The sequence below is a fragment of the Hippopotamus amphibius genome, chromosome 4 (genome assembly GCF_030028045.1).
Source record: "Hippopotamus amphibius kiboko isolate mHipAmp2 chromosome 4, mHipAmp2.hap2, whole genome shotgun sequence".
NCBI lineage: Eukaryota > Metazoa > Chordata > Mammalia > Artiodactyla > Hippopotamidae > Hippopotamus > Hippopotamus amphibius.
Window position 1 is genome coordinate 75,199,132 of NC_080189.1, and position 22,359 is coordinate 75,221,490.

General features: G+C 41.1%; 1 protein-coding gene across 6 annotated transcripts in view; it reads right to left on the reverse strand.

The window, feature by feature from the left end:
- Window positions 1-22,359, reverse strand: part of VOPP1 (VOPP1 WW domain binding protein) — a 220,613-nt gene that overhangs the window by 106,264 nt on the left and 91,990 nt on the right. The window contains exon 14 of one of the 6 annotated variants that reach the window (XM_057732986.1): window positions 4,430-4,465. The exons of the other annotated variants lie outside the window; for them this stretch is intronic. Coding sequence (XP_057588969.1) covers window positions 4,445-4,465 — 21 coding nt within the window. The 3' untranslated portion in view covers window positions 4,430-4,444. Of the gene's footprint in view, window positions 1-4,429; window positions 4,466-22,359 lie in introns of those variants that run through there. 6 annotated transcript variants of the gene reach the window in all.

The following is a 22,359-nucleotide window of genomic DNA, read 5'->3' on the forward strand; positions in this document are numbered from 1 at the left end:
CTCGAGGCCTGTGCCTTCTGCTCGTTTCTAACATGCACTGCATGGGTAAGGCAGTCCATGAAAGGACTAGAAAAGATGGACAAATACTAGCAACCTTTGGATTTAGAAACAGCAAGGAGAGAAGTTAGCTGATTTCAAAAGCTCTGCACAAAATGCCTCTCCCCGCAAGAAGCTGAAATTGCCTTCACAGGCTGTTGTCTTCACACTGTCTCTAGGAATGTGGTGGCAAATATTTTCATTCCCACCTTAAATTGGATGGCTGTCCCTATCAGAAAGCAAATGACATACTAAGGACATCAGGCACTGTCTATTAGATGTCTCTTATCCGGCAGACCTCCACACTCCACAGGATTGCTAAGCTCACACATACCCTGCAAGACATGCACAAGTTCCCCTGTGTTACGAACGAAGTCCAGGAAAGTTAAGCGACACGCCCCAAAACAAAATGCTGGAATCATTTTAAAACTCAGGTCTGTTTGGCTCCAAAGCTGCCCTTTTCCTACCACATTACATCACCTCCAAAAACTGGGGGAGACCTCAGGTCATGGAGTCTGATCTACCAGGTGGCTGACGGGGATTCACTCACAGAAGAAAGTAATAAGGTAGCCAGTGGAGCCCTGTTCTCCCAGGAGACCTCCAAGTGCCAACTGTGCTAACTCAGAAAGGTGACAGGACACTGTGGAGACAAGACACAGTATTTCCTAGACTGTACCCTTGAACCCAAAGGAAAAAGTATACACAGCACTGGCTGCAAACTGCTGACAAACGATGACACTTTAGGAAAGACATGCAACCGAGAGCTGTGCTGTGCACTAGTCAAAGTCAAGGCGAGCCTTCTGTCTGGGTGTCAACATTGTTGCTATAGTAAAAAACACAAACACTGCCACAGCAAAAAACACAAACGCCTGACGGCATAATTACAACTGTCAATCTTCCTACAAGGAATTAAACTTGGAACCATTCAGGGAGTGACAATAGTGGAGGAGTTAACTGCATCTCATAACCTCATTCCCAGTATATGTTACAATACCAGGAGGCATTGCTGGAAAGGAACCATAGTTCATCTGTTGTACCAGCTAATTCTAAATTTTGAATTCAAGAATTGTTTGCAAAAAGGAAAGGTTTAGGGGAAAGTTTTTAATGCCCCTAGTCCATAGCAACTAGTTCCACCACCTATCAGAATTTAATGGGGATATATTTTCATTTCTACTTTTGCACCACTTGGGAGGAGGAGTCAGGGCAGGCTGATGGCATTTCTCACCAGCGAAAAATCTTTGTAACAGGCCTGCTTTCAAAGTGAGGGAAATAAAAGACTATCTTGGGGAGCCAGAGGCTGTTTACTACGACATAGACCCTAAGGCAAGATTACTAGGCTTGGCTGTAAGCACCAATTCATTTTCTGCAAAACAAACAATATGCAGGATTTCCCTGGTGGCGCAGTGGTTAAGAATCTGCCTGCCAATGCAGAGGACACGGGTTCGATCCCTGGTCCAGGAAGATCCCACATACCGCAAAGCAAGTAAGCCCGTGTGTCACAACTATAGAGCCTGCGTGCTATAACTACTGAAGCCCACACGCCTAGAGCCTGTGCTCTGCAACAAGCCACCACAATGAGAAGTCCAAATACTGCAACAAAGACCCAACACAGCCAAAAAAAAAAAAAAAAAACCACACCAATATTTAGATTATAGACCCAGGCCTAAAGACTTTGGTCTTGCTTTAACTATTTCCCTTAATAAAACCAATGAGACAAACTGGGGCTCCCCTCAACCCTACCAGATGCCCCCACTCCCCGTCCTCATTCATCACCACACAAGAAGCGCCCCCTGCCCCCACCACCTCTGACTCCACTGCTATCACTGCGCTCCCTCTCCTCCACCCTCAACACATGCACACACACGTTCACTCACACTCTTCCTAGGCCCCACAGCCAGGCATCATTTCCTTCCAGACCCTGGGGCCTCACAGCAGGGCTGCTCCCAAGTCTGTCCTGGTCAGCATCACGGACGCACACTGCACAACACAGACGGTGCCAGTTAGAAAGACTCTGCTCTGACAGGCACATCCTGGTGGCATCTCAGCAACACTGCCTACCTTGTTCAAAATTTATAATCTTGGATCTCTTTCCCTCCAACACTTTGTGATTTCCAAAACGTGAACCCTTATCCAGAACTGTGATCACCAGTAAGGAGGAGAGGCAGAGAGAACTAGCCATTCAAAGGTCCTCCGCACCCACTTACTGCTGACAAGATAGGCTCTAAAACTTGTACAGTGATTTTAATTCTCATAAGATAAAACACACTTAAAAGCGTGTGATGTCTGCTGCCTCACTCTTAGATGCAGCACCTGGTTAGGGCAAGGGCGTGGAACAGAAAGGCTTGGGACAGGACATCACACACCATCAAAGAATGGACAGGGCACCGATGGCACTTTGAACTAAGCTAAGGGTGGGTGGAATTTTAGGTCCATTCATGGATTTCAAATAAGGAAGTGACAGCTTGAGTTTCAAAAGGAACAGGCAGTTAGAGGGCCAGGATAGCCAGGGTGGGAGGGAGTCGCAGGAGGGAGGGGATATGAGGATATATGTATAAATACAGCTGATTCACTTTGGTGTACCTCAAAAACTGGTACAAGAGTGTAAAGCAATTATATTCCAATAAAGAGCTTAAAAAAATAAATAAATGAAAAAAAAAAAAAAGGAATAGGCAGAAGGAAGAGGGCCGTCTACAGGGAGAATAGCCTGGACTGAGGTAGGCACACAGGACGGAGGCCTGAGAGAGGTGCGTTCTAGAACCCTGGACGAGGAAGATCCAACAAAACTGCAGACAATGCAGAGAGAGTGGGGCTGGAGTGGTCCAGGTTTCTGGAGCAGCATGACTGAGATAAAAACCAACGGGGGTGGACTTCTCTGGTGACCAAGTGGTTGAGAATCCGTCTGCCAATGAAGGGGATACGGTTCGATCCCTGGTCTGGGAGGATTCCACATGCCTTGGAACAACTCAGCCTGTGCGCCACAACTACTGAGCCTGTGCTCTGGAGCCCGAGAGCCACAACTACTGAAGCCCGCACACCTAGAGCCCGTGCTCTGCAACAAGAGATGCCACCACACTGAGAAGCCCAGGCACCACAACAAAGAGTAGCCCCCACTCGCGCCACCGCACACAACCGCACACACAGCCAAACAAAACAAAACAAAACAAAAAAGTATCAGTCTGTCTGCAGATTTCAGAGAAGCAGCAGAAAAATGGGGAAGGAAAGTAGCAAAATGCAGGACAAGGATAGAAGGTGGGGGTGGGGGTGGGGGTGGGGGGGATTAGGCAAGGCAGGGGCCCTGTGTCGACACCCCCCCCCCCACCTATCAGCACTGCTGCCCTCTCCCTTCTCCCTCCCAGCTCAAACCCCAGCCCTTGAAGGGCAATGTGCACAACAGATGCTGACTTGCAACAATCACTAACATTTAGTGCCTCAGTTTCCCCACACGTGAAAGCTGAAAAGAAAGCTTCTACTATCTCCTTTTACTGCATGCATGACCTTTAATAAATTACTTAACTTCTCAACCTTCGTTTGCACCCTGTAAAGTAGAGGTTCCCATGGGTAACACAAGTAAGGCATACAAATAAAACAGTGCACGGCACACTGTGGGTACAGGTGAGATCCAGCTCTTATGGGTGGGAGTGCCATCTCAGTCCAGTGTATTGTTCTAGGTGGCCCTTTCCCTAAGTGTCCAAGTATCGAAAGCTCTCTAGGTAGGGACTCCTCATTTCCCTGCCCCACACCCCATTATTAAATAGAGTAGTAGTGGCCAGTTATTTTCACAGGACTGGCATGCCTTTGGCTGAGAACATAATTCTTTATGATGAGTTTTAAAAAGAAAACCAAATTTCACTCACATAATTTCTACCTAAAGGCCTTTTAAGGATCATAATCCTACTGATTTAAAGATCGCTTGGGGACTTCCTAGGTGGCGCAGTGGGTAAGAATCCACCTGCCAATGCAGGGGACACGGGTTCGATCCCTGCCCCAGGAAGATACCACATGCCGCGGAGCAATTAAGCCCATGTGCCACAACTATTGAGCCTGAGCTCTAGAGCCCGTGAGCTGCAACTACTGAGCCCATGTGCTGCAACTACTGAAGCCCACGCGCCTGGAGCCCGTACTCTGCAACAAGAGAGGCCACCGCAATGAGAAGCCTACGCACCACAAGGAAGAGTAGCCCCTGCTCGCCGCAACAAGAGAAAACCCGTGTGCAGCAATGAAGACCCAACACAGCCAATAAAATAAATAAATAAATTTATAAAAAAAAAAAAAAAAAAAAAGACCGCTTGGGACTTCCTGGTGGTCCAAAGGTTAAGACTCCGTGCTTCCACTGCAGGGGTCACAGGTTCGATCCCTGGTAGGGGAACTAAGATCCCGTACACTATGTGGCCAAAAAAGACTGCTTGTGCTAGAATTCCTTCAATGAGCTCTAATAATGAAAATAAAACAGAAAAAATAAATACAAATTAATGAATAATGCCAAATAGTTCATAAACCAAAACCCACTTGTTTGTTTTCTTTTATACGTGTTCTAAGATATTTCCCAACAGATTTTCAAAATAATTTGCACATGGCAATGCCACAATGGGTATGTGTGCCCAGAGCCTCCCAGTTCACCTGTGCAGGGACCAAGCAGTCACATTTATGAAGCACAATTTTGAAGCACAAGGCACTCGCCTAGCACCTCTGCAGCCGGCTTCCGGAGTCATCCACTCCCACAGTTCCTGTCAAGCCCCCTTAAACCTTCCCTGACTCATTGTGTCACAAAGCACCAGGCCAAACAGGTTGGGCCCCTGACTGCAGCCTACCTAGTAAGGTGGGGGGCTTGCGGGGTTCGTGGGGGCAATCCAGTAGGAGATGTGACTCAAAGGCCACAAAGACAACCCAGTGAGGTACTCAGGTTCTTGAGCTACCTTCCAGATCTTAAGCGTGTTTATCCGTTTCTGGATTCCATGAACCAAAATTCCCATCTTCCCCATTTCCACATCCTATTTGCAATAAAGACACATCACTTAGCGTCACACAGCTGAATTTCTCAGACTCTAAGAATGAAAAAGCCCTAAACGTGAACCATCCAGCAGGAACTCCTTCCAGGCCAGGCCAGACAGGACCCGGAGAGAAGAAAACATTATTATTATACGAATGTAAACACTTGGGGCAGGGGAATCACAGTATTTAAGAACACAAACTCTGAAGTCAATCTGACAAGGTTGGAAACCTGGCTCTAGCTAGAAAACCTTGGACAAGCTTCTCAATCTCCTGTGCTTCGTCTGGTTCACCTGCAAAATGGACATAATGCAGCACTAAACTCAGAGAAGGGTTGCAGAGATGAAATGTCAAGTGTTTAAAGCAGTGCTTATTTAGCAGGATATCAGCAAGATGTTCAAATAGGAGGTCCCTGGCTTTCATCCCCCACATAAAGGGACAAACTGGTATCCATCCACAGACAAAAGGGTCTTCATGGGAGTTCTGGGATCTGGGTACAAAGTTGCAAAATCCTGGTGAAGCCCAAGACCAAGAAGAGTCACTTGGAGAAGGCAGGCTCACTGACAAGGGCCCTGGCTATAGACCAAAAGCAGCCCTTCCCCCATGGACTCAGCTCCAGCCCAGCTTGGCCATAGTCCTGCACAGAGCCAAGCTGCCAAGGGACCATGAGGTGCCACATCTGTCCATGCCCCTGTTAATAGGACCTCCAACCTCAGACTCGACTGCAGACCTGAAGCAGTCCTGTGACCTGGTCCCAGCCCCCGCTAAGGTGGTTTGGAGTCAACTCCTGCTGGCCCAGGGGCCCAGCAACACCCATCTTTGTCCCTGGTAGCATGTCTGCTGACTTCAGTTCCAGCTGTATTCCCTCAGGGGGCCCTATGAATTGACTCCAGGCCCAATCTGCCATGGTCCAGGGGCAATACTGACCACCCATGAAACCACTGTGAGACACACCTATCTGAGCCCCCAGTGGCAGGTCTGCTGACCTCAGTTCTGAAGCAGCCCTGTGACCCTATTCTAACCCTACTCTACCCTGGTCCCAGAGGCCATGCTGCCCACCCAGAGACCTGGTGGAAGCACGCTCAGGGATAGAGCAGATGCCACAGTTATCTACGACCCTGGAAATAGGCCCATCAACTGCAGACCTAGAAATGGCACCAAGACCAGGCTTCCCAACCATAGTCCTGCAGGCAGTCCCATCACCCAGGGAACAGACAGGTTTCAACCCACCTCCATCCCCAATAACAAGCCTGCCAATGATGGACACAACTGCAGATCTGGCAGCAGTCAAGTGACCAGACCCTAGCCCTGCTCAAATGCAATCCCTGAGACAGTCCCATCAGTCTGGGGACAGAACAACAGAAGGTCCTTACCTACTAAGACCAGCCTGTAAAGACAGGAAGAGCTGTTTGCTCCTTCAAATGCACAGATATCAACACAGGCTACATGCATAACACTGAATCAGGCAAACATGACCCATCACAGGAAACTAATAAACTATAAAGAACTGGAAATCTATGACTTGCCTCACAAAGAATTCAAAATAATTGTCTTAAAGAAGCTCAGCAAGCTACAAGGGAACACAGATAAACAACTCAACAAAGTCAGGGTAACAATATATGAACAAGATGAGAATTTCAACAAAAAGACAAAAATCATAAAAAGAAGACCCAAACAGAAATTCTGAAGCTGAGGAACACAATGAATGGAATGAAAACTCCAATAGATTTCTTCAACACTACTTGACCAAGCAGAAGAAAGAATCTGTGAACTCAAAGACAGGTCATTTGAAATTACCCAGTCAGAGGGGGCTAAAAATGAAAGAGTGAAGACAGCCTGTGGGATTTATGGAACACCATCAAATAAAATCAATAGATGCACTATGGGACTCTGAAAAGGAGAAAAGAGAGAGAAGGGGGCAGAAAGTTTATTTAAAGAAATAATGGCTGAAACTTTCCCAAATCTGGAGAGGGATATGCCCATCTAAGCTCCTGAAGCTAAAAGGTCCCCAAACAGGATCAACCCAAAGAATGTTACACAGAAACACACTATAATTAAATTATCAACAAAGACAAAGAGAAAATTTTAAAAGCAGCAAGAGAAAAAAGGATTTATGATACATAAAGGAATTCCTATAAGGCTATAAGTGGATTTTTCAGCAGAAAACTTACAAGCCAGGCGACAGTGGGATAATATATTCAAAGTGATAAAAGAAAAAGACAACCAATGAAGAATACTATACCAAGCAAAGCTGCCCTGTGGAAATGACGACAAGACAAAGACTTTCTCAGACAAACAAAATCTGAGGGAATCATCACCACTAGACCTGTCTTACAAGAAACACTAAAGGGAATTCAAGTTGAAATGAAAGGAGGCTAATTAGTAACATGAAAATATACAAAAGCATAAAACTCACTAGTAAAGGTAAACACATAATCAAATTTAGAATACTCTAATATGTAATGATGGTGGGTAAATAACTTTAAACTCTAGTATAAAAATTAAACACAAAAACATTAACAATAACTATAGCTACAATAATTTGTTAATGGATATACAATATGAAAAGAAGTGTGACATCAATAGCATAAAATGTGTTGCAGGGGGAGTAAAAGTGTAGAGTTCTTGTGTGCAACTGAAGGTAAGTTACTGGCTTAAAATAGACTGTTATAGGACTTTCCTGGTGGCACAGTGGTTAAGAATCTACCTGCCAATGCAGGGGATATGGGTTTGACCTCTGGTCTGAGAAGATCCCACATGCCATGGAGCAACTAAGCCCATGCGCCACAACTACTGAGCCTGCGCTCTGCAGCCCAAGAGCCACAACTACTGAAGCCTGAGTGCCTAGAAGCCTGTACTCCACAACAAGAGAAGCCACCACAATGAGAAGGCCTTGAACTGCAACGAAGAGTAGCCCACCCCACCCCCCGCAACTAGAAAAAAGCCCAAGCACAGCAACAAAGACCCAACGCAGCCAATAAATAAATAAATAAACATAAAAAGAAAAAACTGACTGTTATAACTATAAGATGTTTTATGTAAACCTCATGGTAACCACCAAGCAAAAACCTTCAGCAGATGCACAAAAGCTTAAGACAAATGATTCAAAGCATACTAGTACAAAAAGTGATCAAGTCCCAAAGGAAGAAAGCAAGAGAAGAAGAAAGGAACAAAGAAACTACAAAAAAGCCTGAAATTAATTAACAAAATGGCAAAAATAAGTTCTTACCTGTCAATAATGGCTTTAAATGTAAACAGATTAAATTATCCAATCAAAACAACAACGTGGTGAATGAGTGAGAAAACAAGACCTAATTACATGCTGCATGCAAGAGACTCAAGCTTTAAAGGCACACATAGGCTCAAAGGGATGGAAAAAGATATTCCATGCAAATGTTAACCAAAAGAGAGCAGGAGTGGCTATACAGTTGCTCCTGAGTCCACTTTTACGCAGATGTTTTTTGATAAATATGTACTACAGTACTATGCGATCCACAGGTGGTTGAATTTGTAAATGTGGAATATCGAATACAGAGGGCTCACAATAACTTTACATGCAGATTTTCAAATGTATGGGCAGTTGGCACCCCTACCCCCATTGTTCAAGGGTCAACTGCACTTATATTAGACAAAATTGACCTTAAGTCAAAACTGTCAAAAGAGACAAAGGTCATTACATAATGATAAAAGGTCAATTCAACAGGAATGTATAAGTTATAAATATATATTCACCCAACATCAAAGCATCTAAATATATAAAGCAAATACTGACAGATCTGAAGGGAGAAATAGACAGCAGTACGGTACAGTAGGAGAGTTCAATATCTCACTTTCAAAATGGATAAATCTCCCAAAGAGAATACCAATAAGGAAACAGCAGAACTGAACAACACTGGAGACCAAATAGACCTAACAGACATATACAGAATTTTCCATCAACAATAGAAGAATACACACTTCTCAAGTGCACACAGAATATTCTGCAAGATAGATCATGTTACTTCACAAAACAAATCATAAAAATTTCAAACAGATCAAAGCATTACAAGTTTAAAGCCTTAAATGTAAAGACCTGGAACTGTAAAACTCCTAGAAGAAAACATAGGGGAAAAGCTCTTTGACATGGGTCTTGGCAATATTTTTTTGAATATGACACCAAAAGCAGAGGCAACAAAAGTAAAAATAAACAAGTGTGACTACAACTAACTAAATAACTTCTGCACAGCAAAGGAAACAATCAACAAATGAAAAGGCAACCTACAAATGAATACTTGTAAACCATACATCTGAAAAGGAGCTAATATCTAAAATATACAAGGAACTCATGCAACCCAGTAACAATCAATCAATCAATCAATCAATCAATAATCAACCCAATAAAAAAATAGGCAAAGTACCTGAAAATGCATTTTCCCAAAGAAGACATACAGACAGCCAATAGCTACATGAAAAGCTGCTCACCATCACTAATTATCAGTGAAATGTAAATCAAAACCATAATGAGATATCACCCAACACCTGTTACAATGACTATTATCAAAAACACAAGAGAACAAGTGTTAGCAAGGATGTGGAACAAAGGGAATACTTGCATACTGTTAGTGGAAATGTAAAGTGGTACAGCAATTATGGAAAACAGTATGGAGATTTCTCAACAAATTAAGAATGGAGCTACCATATGATTCAAAAATCCCATTTCTGGGTACAAATCCAAAAGAAATAAAATCACTATCTTGAAGAGATATCTGAATCATCATGTTCACTGCAGTATTATTTGCAATAGTGAAGATAAGGAAACAACCCTAGTGTCCATCAATGGATGAACAGATAAAGAAAATATTTATGTGTGTGTGTATATATATATATATATATATGTAAAATATTAACACATTATACATTATATATAACATATGTAATACATATCTAAGTAAAACAAAATTTAATATATATATTAATTTAAATTTTATATATTTATATATGTAGTTAAATAAAATAAGGTTTAAATAAATATACATGTATTTAAATAAAAGTAACTATTTATTTAAAATATGTTATATGTATAATGGAATATTATTCAGTCTTTGAAAAGAAGACTTCTCACTCTGGGACTTCCCTGGTGGTCCAGTGGTTAAGACTACACCTTCCAATGCAGGGGATGCGGGTTCGATCCCTGGTCAGGAAGCTAAGATCCCATGTGCCTTGTAGCCAAAAAACCAAAAAACATAAAACAGAAGCAATATTATAACAAATTCAATAAAGACTTTAAAAATGGTCCACATCGAAAAAAAAAATCTTGAAAAAGAAGAATATTCTGCCATTTAACAATATAGATGAACCTTGAGGAAATAATGCTAAGTGAAATAAGACAACTCACAAAGACAAATACTACATAATCTTACTTTTATGTGGAATCTAAGAAGGTCAAACTCACAAAAGCAGAGAATAGGATTGTGGTTGCCAAGAGTTGAGAGGATGGGGAAAGGAAAAAGTGCTGGTCAAAGGGTACAAAAGCTTATGAGATGAATTATGTGGGATGAACAAGTTCTGGAGATCTAACGTACAGCATGGTGACTGTAATTAATACAGCTGTACTTGAAATGTTCTTAGAGAGTTGATCTTGAATGTTCTCACCACACACACAAGGTGACATGAGGTGAAGTGTTAATGAGGTTGATTATGGTGCTCATTTCACAACATATACACATATCAAACCATCACATTATACTCCTTAAATACATATAATTTTAATTTGTCAAGTATACCTCAGTAAAGTTGGAAAAAGAGAGAAAAAGAAAATTTGAAAGTATCAAAAATTTTTTTAAAATAGTCTTTGGTACATAGTAAACATGCAGTAAGCCCTAGTTATCACATCATCACTGTCATCTCTTATAAATCAGAGAAAGTAAATAATGTTGGAGACTTTAAAAAATACTCTAAGGGGACTTCCCTGGTGGTTCACTGGTTAAGAATCCACCTGCTACTGCAAAGGACACGGGTTTGATCTCTGATCCAGAAAGATCCCACATGCCGTGGAACAACTAAGCCTGTGCACCACAACTACTGAGCCTGTGCTCTAGAGCCTGAGAGCCACGACTACTGAACCTGTGCACCATGACTACTAAGCCTGCGCTCTAGAGCCCATGACCCACAACTACTGAGCCCACACACCACAATTACTGAAGCCCACGCACTTCAGGGCCTGCATGCTGCAACAACAAAGCCTACCTGCTGCAACTACTGAAGGCCAAGCACCTATAGCCCGTGGTCCATAACAAGACAAGACACCTCAATGAGAAGCCCGTGCACCACAACTAAGAGTAGTCTTGACTCACCACAACTAGAGAAAGCCTGTGTGCAGCCACGAAGACCCAAACACAGCCAAAAAAAAAAAACCTCTAAGATGTTTCAAAAAAGTAATTAATGCCATATGCTAGCAAGAAGGTTTCTATATGTGTTTACATCTGAATCACTGGATTCCTTTTTGATTTGAAAATGTTGATCCTGGAGGATCCATCTAACACCATCTGCATCCAAAACAAGTTTCGCATTGGGAAATACTGGGTGGGGGTGGAGAGGATGGGAAACCAAGCCACACTGCTAGGCCAGAACAGAGCAAACACATCTATGTCCTAACAGAGACGCTGTGGAAGTTGATTTATTTACATATCATGAAAGATTGCTGCAGCCCACAATTAAACCATAAGGACAGAACCCTGTCACTCAGGGCTGAAAGCATTCTAATCGATACACAGTCTAATAAGTACTCCATAATTAGAGGCATACAAGAAAATCCTTGTATTTTTTCAAATGTTTAGTTTAAACTTCTCCCCAGAGAAATAAATGTAAACTCATACAAACAATGTGAATGTTTCACACCTGCTGACTTGTTTACATGTGTACAACTGCATGGAAGATACTGCTTTCATCAGCAGGTGGATCCTGCCACCTTGTAAATGCTCTGCTATTGCAAATTCCAACCATCTCTGCTCAGCCTCCCAGGAGCCATGATCCACCTGAACAGAGGTAATGTGACTGTGCATTGCGCTGTGCAAGCCCCTACCTCCCACGTTCATCCACATATCCACCCACACTTTCACCCCAGCCTCCTTGCAGCCACAGACTCCACAGAGTTAAAACATAGCAGGCTAAAGGGACAACACCAGACCCTGGCATCACTGGTGAAGCTGACTATCAAAGAAAAAGCTATTTTAGTGTCCTGAGACCTTTTCAGCAATAACAATGCAGACTTGCTAAAATCCAGAGGAGAAAGCAAAGGGAAAGTCAATGTTCAAGGTCAGAGAGGAACTGGCTTCACTGAAAACCCTTACACCACTTTAATTTTCCTTCTGAAAACTTACCTGTATTAATTATACTTGTGCTCAAAGTACATAGACAACTTAGATCAGGTGGATGTTAGGTGTTAGGTGGATAGTAAATGTTTCCTTTTCTCTGGCTCCCTCACCTCTCTGAGATTGATGGTTTCAAAGAGATCCTGGGTCAATCACCAAAAGAACTAAGCACATAACCGAATTGTGATCAAAAGGGTGGGATCCAGAAAAGGTACTGATTCCAGTCGTGACAATCATCACTAAATAAACCTACATCTACTCTTGTCAGCTGCACAAAATACACTGTCACCAGGTCATGCTGACACTTGGAAAGGGACCAGATGGAGGCCGAAGGAAGATGCTGACCCCTCCAGTCTTATGGAAGAAGTATGACTCCTGCCCAGTAGGAAGTCTCCAAGAACAGTCACTGCCTACAGAGCTGACCACATGGCAGCCTGAAAACTGTTCAGGGTATCTTTCTAAGGCCATTGCAAATACTGGTATCAACTCTGTTAAAGAGACATTACTCTGCCACTTGTTAAAATGACTCCTGTCCAACAGGAAGTTTCCAAGAACAGCCACTGCCCACAGAGCTGACTACATGGCAGAAAACTGTTCAGGGTATTTTTCTAAGGCCATTGAAAATACTGGTATCAACTCTGTAAAAGAGACATTACTCTGATGCTTGTTAAAATGGTAAGGAAGACTTTATTCAAGACTATGGCACCATGAGCATGATGGAAATCAACCCCAAACTCAACAAGGACAAGTAGGGCTTTACAGCCAAAGAGCAGAGTGAAGGAGTGAGGAGATGGAACATCACTAAGAGGACACATTTAGGATAGGGACATTCTTGCTAAACTGATTTAACAGATTTCTTGAAGAAGGCAGGTCAAAGTAACTGGATATCAGGGGTAGGGAAATAGACCCACCACCAGTCCCTACGATCAGGAAGCATGCACAAGCCTCTTAGATATCCTCATCCACCAGAGGGCAGACAGCAGTATCAAGAACTATACCCCTTGTAGCCTGTGGAATGAAAACCACAGCCACAGAAACACAGAGAAAATGAAAAGGCAGTGGACTTCGGAAAACAACTGAATGAAGTGGAGATACGCAACCTTCCAGAAAAAGAATTCAGAATAGTGATAGTGAAGATGATGCAGGACTTTGAAAAAAGACTGGATGCAAAGATCGAAAAGATGCAAAAAAAGTTTAACAAAGACCTAGAAGAATTAAAGAACAAACAGAGATAAGCAATAAAATAACTGAAATGAAAAATACACTAAAAAAAAAAATACACTAGAAGGAACCAACAGCAGAATAACTGAGGCAGAAGAACAGAGAGTGAACTGGAAGACAATCGTGAAAATCACTGATGTGGAAAAGAATAAAGGAAACAGAATGAAAAGAAATGAAAACAGCCTAAAGGACATCTGGGACAACATTAAAAGCACCAACATTCACATTATAGGGGTCTCAGAAGGAGAAGAGAGAAAGGACCTGAGAAACTATTTGAAGAGATTATAATTGAAAACTTCCCTAACATGGGAAAGGAAATAGCCACCCAAGTCCAGGAAGTGCAGAGAGTCCCATACAGAATAAACCCAAGGAGAAATACACCAAGACACATAGTAATCTAATTGACAAAAATTAAAGACAAAGAAAAATTATTAAAAGCAACAAGGGAAAAATGACAAATAACATACAAGGGAACTCCCATAAGGTTAACAGCTGATTTCTCAGCAGAAATTCTGCAAGCCAGAAGGGAGTGGCATGATATATTTAAAGTGATGAAAGGGAAGAACCTACAACCAATACTCTACCCAGCAAGGATCTAACTCAGATTCGACAGAGAAATGAAAAGCTTTACAGGCAAGCAAAAGTTAAGAGAATTCAGACCCCCAAACCAGCCCTTGTAGGGCTGCTAAAGGAACTTCTCTAGTAGGACACACAAGAGAAGAAAAGGACCTACAAAAACAAGCACAAAACAATTAAGAAAATGGTAATAGGAACATACATATTGATAACTACCTTGAATGTAAATGGACTAAATGCTCCAACCAAAAGACACACAGACTGGCTGAATAGATATTAAAAACAAGACCTATATATATGCTGTCTACAAGAGACCCATTTCAGATCTAGGGACACATATAGACTGAGGTGAGGGGATGAAAAAGGTATTCCATGCAAAGGGAAATCAAAAGACAGTTGGAGTAGCAATACATCAGATAAAATAGACTTTAAAATAAAGAATGTTGTGAGACTTCCTAGGTGGTGCAGTGGTTGTGAATCTGCCGGCCAATGCATGGGACGTGGGTTTGATCCCTGCTCCAGGAAGATCCCACATGCTGTGGAGCAACTGGACCCATGCATCACAACTATTGAGCCTGTGCTCTGGAGCCCATGAGCCACAACTATTGAGCCCATGTGCCACAACTGCTGAAGCCCACATGCCTGGAGCCCGTGCTCTACAAGAGAAGCCACTGAAATGAGAGGCCCGCGCACCACAACGAAGAGTAGCCCCTGCTTGCCACAACTAGAGAAAGCCCATGTGTAGCAATGAAGACCCAATGCAGCCAATAAATAAACAAACAAACAAATAAATAAATAAATAAATAAATAAAATTTATTAAAAAGAAAGAAAAGGCCACTATGGAAAACAATTTGGAGGTTCCTTAAAAAACTACAAATAGAACTACCATATGATCCAGTAATCCCACTCCTGGGCATATACCCAAAGAAAACCATAATCCCAAAAGAAACATGTACCATCATGTTTATTGCAGTACTATTTACAATAGCCAGGACATGGAAGCAACCTAAATGCCTATCAACAAATGAATGGATAAAGAAGATGTGGCATATATATACAATGGAATATTACTCAGCTATAAAAAGGGATGAGATGGAGCTATATGTCATGAGGTGGATAGACCTAGAGTCTGTCATACAGAGTGAAGTAAGTCAGAAAGAGAAAGACAAATATTGTATGCTAACTCACATATACGGAATCTAAAAATGGTACTGATGAACTCAGTGACAAGACAAGAACAAGGACGCAGATGCAGAGAATGGACTGGAGAACTCGAGGTTTGGGGGGGTGGGGGGTGAAGGGGAAGCTGATATGAAGCAAGAGAGTAGCACAGACATATATATACTACCAACTGTAAAATAGATAGCCAGTGGGAAGTTGTTATATAACAAAGGGAGTTCAACTCGAGGATGGAAGATGCCTTAGAGGACGGACAGGGAGGGTGGGGGGGACTCAAGGGAGGGTGGGGGGGGAGTCGAAGGAGGGAGGGAATACGGGAATATGTGTATAAAAACAGATGATTGAACTTGGTGTACCTCCAAAAAATAATAAATTAAAAAAAAAGAAAAAGAAAGAAAAGAGTGTTAACAGACAAGATAGGACACTACATAATGATCAAGAAGAAGATATAACAATTATAAATATATATGCACCCAATATAGGAGCACCTCAATACATAAGGCAAATGCTAACAACTATAAAAGAGGAAACTGACAGTAACACAATAATACTGGGGGACTTTAAAACCCCACTTACACCAATGGACAGATCATCCAGATGGAAAATTAAAAAGGAAACACAAGCTTTAAATGACACAATAGACCAGATAGATTTAATTGATATTTATAGGACATTTCATCTGAAAACAGCAGACTACACTTTCTTCTCTAGTGCACATGGAATATTCTCCAGGATAGAGCACATCTTGGGTAACAAATCAAGCCTTGGTAAATTTAGGAAACATGAAATCGTATCAAGCATCTTTTCAGACCACAACCCTATGAGATTAGAAATCAATTACAGGAGAAAAAAACTGTAAAAAACACAAATACATGGAGGCTAAACAATATGCTACTAAATAACCAAGAGATCACTGAAGAAATCAAAGAGGAAATCAAAAAATACCTAGAGACAAATGACAACGAAAACACAACAATCCAAAATCTATGGGATGCAGCAAAGGCAGTTCTAAGAGGGAAGTTTATAGCAATACAATCCTACCTCAAGAAACAAGAAACATCCCAAATAAACAATCTAACCTTACACCTAAAGAAACTAGAGAAAGAAGAGCAAACAAAACCCAAAGTTAGTAGAAGGAAGGAATTCATAAAGATCAGAGCAGAAATAAATGAAATAGAAACAAAGAAAACAATAGCAAAGATCAATAAAACTAAAAGCTGGTTCTTTGAGAAGGTAAACAAAATTGATACACCTTTAGCAAGACTCATCAAGAAAAAGAGGGAGAGGACTCAAATCAATAAAATCAGAAATGAAACAGGAGTAGTTACAACAGACACCTCGGAAATAAAAAGCATCATAAGAGACTACTACAAGCAACTATACTGCAATAAAATGGACAACCTGAAAGAAATGGACAAATTCTTAGAAAGGTATAAACTTCCAAGACTGAATCAGGAAGAAATAGAAAATATGAACAAACCAAACACAAGTAATGAAACTGAAACTGATTAAAAATCTTCCAACAAACAAAAGTCCAGGACCAGATGGATTCACAGGTGAATTCTATCAAACATTTAGAGAAGAGCTAACACCCAGCCTTCTCAAACTCTTCCAAAAATTGCAGAGGAAGGAACATTCCCAAACTCATTCTACGAGGCCACCATCACCCTAATGCCAAAACCAGACAAAGATACTACAAAAAAAGAAAATTACAGACCAATATCACTGATGAATTTAGATGCAAAAATCCTCAACAAAATACTAACCAACAGAATCCAACAACACATTAAAAGGAACATACACCATGATCAAGTGGGATTTATCCCAGGGATGCAAGGATTCTTAAATATAAGCAAATCAATCAAGGTGCTACACCATATTAACAAATTGAAGAATAAAAACCATATGATTATCTCAATAGATGCAGAAAAAGCTTTTGACAAAATTCAACACCCATTTATGATAAAACCTCTCCAGAAAGTGGGCATAGTGGGAACCTACCTCAACATAATAAAGGTGATACATGACTAACCCACAGCAAACATCATTCTCAATTGTGAAAAACTGGAAAGCACTCCCTCTAAGATCAGGAACAAGACAAGGACGTCCACTCTTGCCACTACTACTCAACATATTTTTGGAAGTCCTTGCCACAGCAATCAGAGAAGAAAAAGAAATAAAAGGAATCCAAATTGGAAAAGAAGTAAAATTGTCACTGTTTGCAGATCACATGATATGATACATAGAAAATCCTAAAGCTGCCATCAGAAAACTACTTGAGCTAATCAATGAATTTGGTAAAGTTGCGGGATACAAAATTAATGCACAGAAATCTCTTGCACTCCTATACGCTAACAATGAAAGAGCAGAAAGAGAAATTAAGAAAACAATCCCATTCACCATTGCAACAAAAAGAATAAAATACCTAGGAATAAACCTACCTAAGGATGTAAAAGACCTGTACTCAGAAATCTATAAAACAGTGATGAATAAATCAAAGATGACACTGACAGAGAGATATACCATGTTCTTGGATTGGAAGAATCAATATTGTGAAAATGACTATACTACCCAAAGCAATCTACAAATTCAATGCAATTCCTATCAAATTACCAATGGCATTTTTTACAGAACTAGAACAAAAAATATCTTAAAATTTGTATGGAGAAACAAAAGACCCTGAATAGCCAAAGCAATCTTGAAAAAAAAAAAAAAATAGAACTGGAGGTATCAGGCTCCCTGACTTCAGACTATACTACAAAGCTACAGTAATCAAGACAGTATGGTACTCGCACAAAAACAGAAACATAGATCAAAGGAACAGGATAAAAAGCCCAGAGATAAACCCACACACCTATGGTCAACTAATCTATGACAAAGGAGGCAAGAATATACAATGGAGAAAAGACAGTCTCTTCAATAAGTGGTGCTGGAAAACTGGACAGTTATATCTAAAAGAATGAAATTAGAACACTCCCTAACACTATATACAAAAATAAACTTAAAATGGATTAAAGACCTAAATGTAAAACTGGACCCTATAAAACTCCTAGAGGAAACATGGGAAGAACACTCTTTGACATAAATCACTGCAAGATCTTTTTTGACCCACCTTCTAGAGTAATGGAAATAAAAACAAAACAAAACAAAAAAACAAATGGGATCTAATGAAACTTAAAAGCTTTTGCACAGCAAAGGAAACCATAAACAAGATGAAAAGACAATCCTCAGAATGGGAGAAAATATTTACAAATGAATCAATGAACAAAGGATTAATCTCCAAAATACACAAACAGCTCATGCAGTTCAATATAATTAAAACAAAAAACAAAAAACAACAACCCAAAAATGGGTGGAAGACCTAAATAGACATTTCTTCAAAGAAGACATACAGATGGCTAAGAGGCACATGAAAAGATGCTCAACATCACTAATTATTAGAGAAATGCAAATCAAAACTACAATGAGGTATCACCTCACACCAGTCAGAATGGCCATCACCAAAAAATCTACAAACAATAAATGTCAGGGAGGGTGTGGAGAAAAGGGAAACTTCTCGCACTGTTGGTGGGAATGTAAATTGATACAGTCACTATGGAGTACAGTATGAAGGGTCCTTAAAAAACTAAAAACAGGGCTACGATATGACCCAGCAATCCCACTCCTGGGCATATACCCAGAGAAAACCATAATTCAAAAAGACACATGCACCCCAATGTTCACTGCAACACTATTTACAACAGCCAGGTCATGGAAGCAACCTAAATGCTCACCAACAGATGAATGGATAAAGAAGATATGGTACAGATATACAATGGAATATTACTCTGCCATAAAAAAGAAAGAACTTAGGTCATATGTATTGACATGGATGGACCTAGAGACTGTCATACAGCGTGAAGTGAGTCAGAAAGAGAAAATCAAGCATCTTATATTATCGCATAGATGTGGAATTCAGAAAAATGGTACAGATGAACCAGTTTACAAGGCAGAAATAGAGACAAAGACGTAGAGAACAAATGTATGACACCAAGTGGAAAAGGGAGGGATGAGATGGGTTGGGAGATTGGGATTAACATATGTACACTAATATGTATAAAATAGATAACTACTGAGAGCCTGCTGTATAGCACAGGGAACTCCACTTCGCTGTACAGTAGAAACTAATACAACATTGTAAAACACTCATATTCCAATTTAAAAAAATTTTTAAATAAAATAAAACAGACTTTTAAGCATAGATTTCATTAGAATAAAGTTCTGTGGGGGAAGTAGAATAGAAGCAGAAGATCAAAGAGAAAAGCAGATGATGTAAAATTCCCAACTGTTAAAGATGAGCTTGTTTGCATATTTTTATTACTTCTATTTTTTTAATTAATTAATTAATTAAATTTTGGCTGCATTGGGTCTTTGTTGCTGCATGAGGGCTTTCTCTAGTTATGGCGATTGGTGGCTACTCTTCATTGCAGTTCTCAGACTTCTCAGTGTGGTAGCTTCCCTTGTTGCAGAGCTCAGGCTCTAGGAGTGCAAGCTTCAGTAGTTGCAGCATGTGGGCTCAGTAGTTGTGACGCACGGGCTTAGTTGCTTCACCACATGTGGGATCTTCCCAGACCAGGGCTTGAACCCATGTCCCCTGTGTTGGCAGGTAGATTCTTAACCACTGCACCACCAGGGAAGTCCTTGCATATATTTAAAGGAATGATAATGCACAATCTAAAAGTTGAGAATTATGTTTTATTCAGCAGATATACTGAGGACTTAAGCCCTGCAGGCAGTCTCTCAGGTAGCTCTAAGGGACTGTCCCGAAGAGGTAAGGGAGGAGCCAGGAGACATATATATACAGAGAGAGAGACAGAATCAGAGAGAGATCTCTACATCTCTCTGTGTATATATATTTAAAAAACAAAAACATCAAAAGATTACTATTAAAGAAAACCAGGCATCTTAAGTTAATGAATTTAGCACTTTTCTATGTATGGGAAGATGCAAGAGTCTAGGCTCTTTGAAATCATCCCTTTGATATGCATCTTAACTATTTAGGGCCAGTATCCTTTTTTTTCTATCCTGAATCTCCTCAGGGTGCACAGTCTGGGGAGGCTGTAGTGGCTGATGGCTTGATGGCCACAACAACCTGTTTACTGATATGACAGGTGACATTCTTCCTCTACAATAATCAGTATCAAATTGCTACTTGTGGGACTTCCCTGGTGGTCCAGTGGTAAAGAATCCATCTTCCAATGCAGGGGACGTGGGTTGGATCCCTGGTTGGGGAACTAAGATCACACATGCTGCGGGGCAACTAAACCCTCAAGGCACAACTACTGAGCTCGTGCACCTCATCGAGAGAGCCCAAGTGCCACAAACTACAGAGCCCATGTGCTCTGGGCACCACAACCAGAGAAGAGAATAACCCGCATGCCACAACTACAGAGCCCACGTGCTCTGCAGCCTGTGTGACAACTAGAGAGAAGCCTGCAGGGCCACAAAGATCCCGGGCACTGCAATGAAAGATACCTCATGCCTCAGTGAAGATCTCGAGTGCCACAACTAGGATCTGACACAGCCAAAAAATAAATAAATAAATAAATAAATAAATAAATAAATAAATAAATAAATAAATAAATTGCTACTGGTATTTAATTTCCACTGTATACACTGAGTGCTGTTTTAGTTTAATTTTAAATGGTTAATTTTCACAATACACAAGAGAGATCAAATCCAATAATCTCACTGGATCCAATTCATTAGCCATTTAAAAATCTGTAATGAAAATGATTGCATGTCAACTTAAAAAATATATGCAAGGATATATAGCTTTTGAAAATTCCTTAAGAGAGTATACCAACAAAAGTTTTGACACTCTATGAGCTAGAGGGAAATGGTCAGGAGGAAAGTGACAAGAAATGAGTTAAAAAGAGCAAGAGAAAGAAGCCAGGGTTCCTGAAAAGAATCCTGAACTGCTTGGAATGTATCTTGAGGTCAGTAGAGAGCAATTGAGGTTGCAGAGATTTTAAGGAAGTGGGGAAACCCTGCAGCAGGGTGAGAATGATGCCCTGAAGCTGTGAGACTTGCTTAGCACACCCCACACCCTTCCGTTCCCCAATTCTTTTCTATCCAGCTAATTAGGAAACGAGGTACCACAACTAGGAACTTTCACAAATCCTCACAAGCACACTCCCACACTCCCCACCCACTGCCCATAAGAGTTTAAGATCTGTCCCCGCTCTCTCCAAGAAGCCATAGTTTGATTCTTTGGACCACACTGTCACAAATCGCAAAACACCAGAGAGACGAAGACCAACTAAAGAGCCAAAGGGTTTCACTCACCTTTACTCCCAGTTAGTTAAAAGTCAAAGTGTTACCTGTGTGAATGCTGCCTTCTGCTCCACCATCCAAAAAGCAGAGAAGCGGAAGAGGATACTAGTTTGGACCCTTTTATTGCTTTACTGGGGCAAAAATTAAGAGCCAAAGATGGCAGTGATTACACTCTTCCTTTCCCTTGTTTTGGACACCAATGACCAAGTTTCTTCTCAATCTAGTCACAGATATACTAAAGAGCAAGAAAGCACAATTTTTAAACAAAGAGGTATTTTTGGAGCCCTCTCTCCATTTTGGCAGGGAACCTGGGCAAGGCATCTTGCTTAGAAACAACCGACAGGGACTTCCTAGGTGGCGCAGTGGTTGAGAATCCACCTGCCAATGCAGGGGACATGGGTTCGATCCCTGGTCCAGGAAGATCCCACATGCCGTGGTGCAACTAAGCCCATGCACCACAGCTACTGAGCTTGTGTGCTGCAACTACTGAAGTCCGAGAGCCTAGAGCCTGTGCTCCACAAGAGAAGCCACTGCAATGAGAAGTCCATGTACCACAATGAAGAGTAGCCCCTGCTTGCCGCAACTAGAGAAAGCCCGTGTGCAGCAATGAAGACCCAACGCAGCCAATAAATAATCGTAAAAAAAAAAAAGAAAGAAACAACCGACAATGTTCACAATCTGTTAGTCCAACCTGTG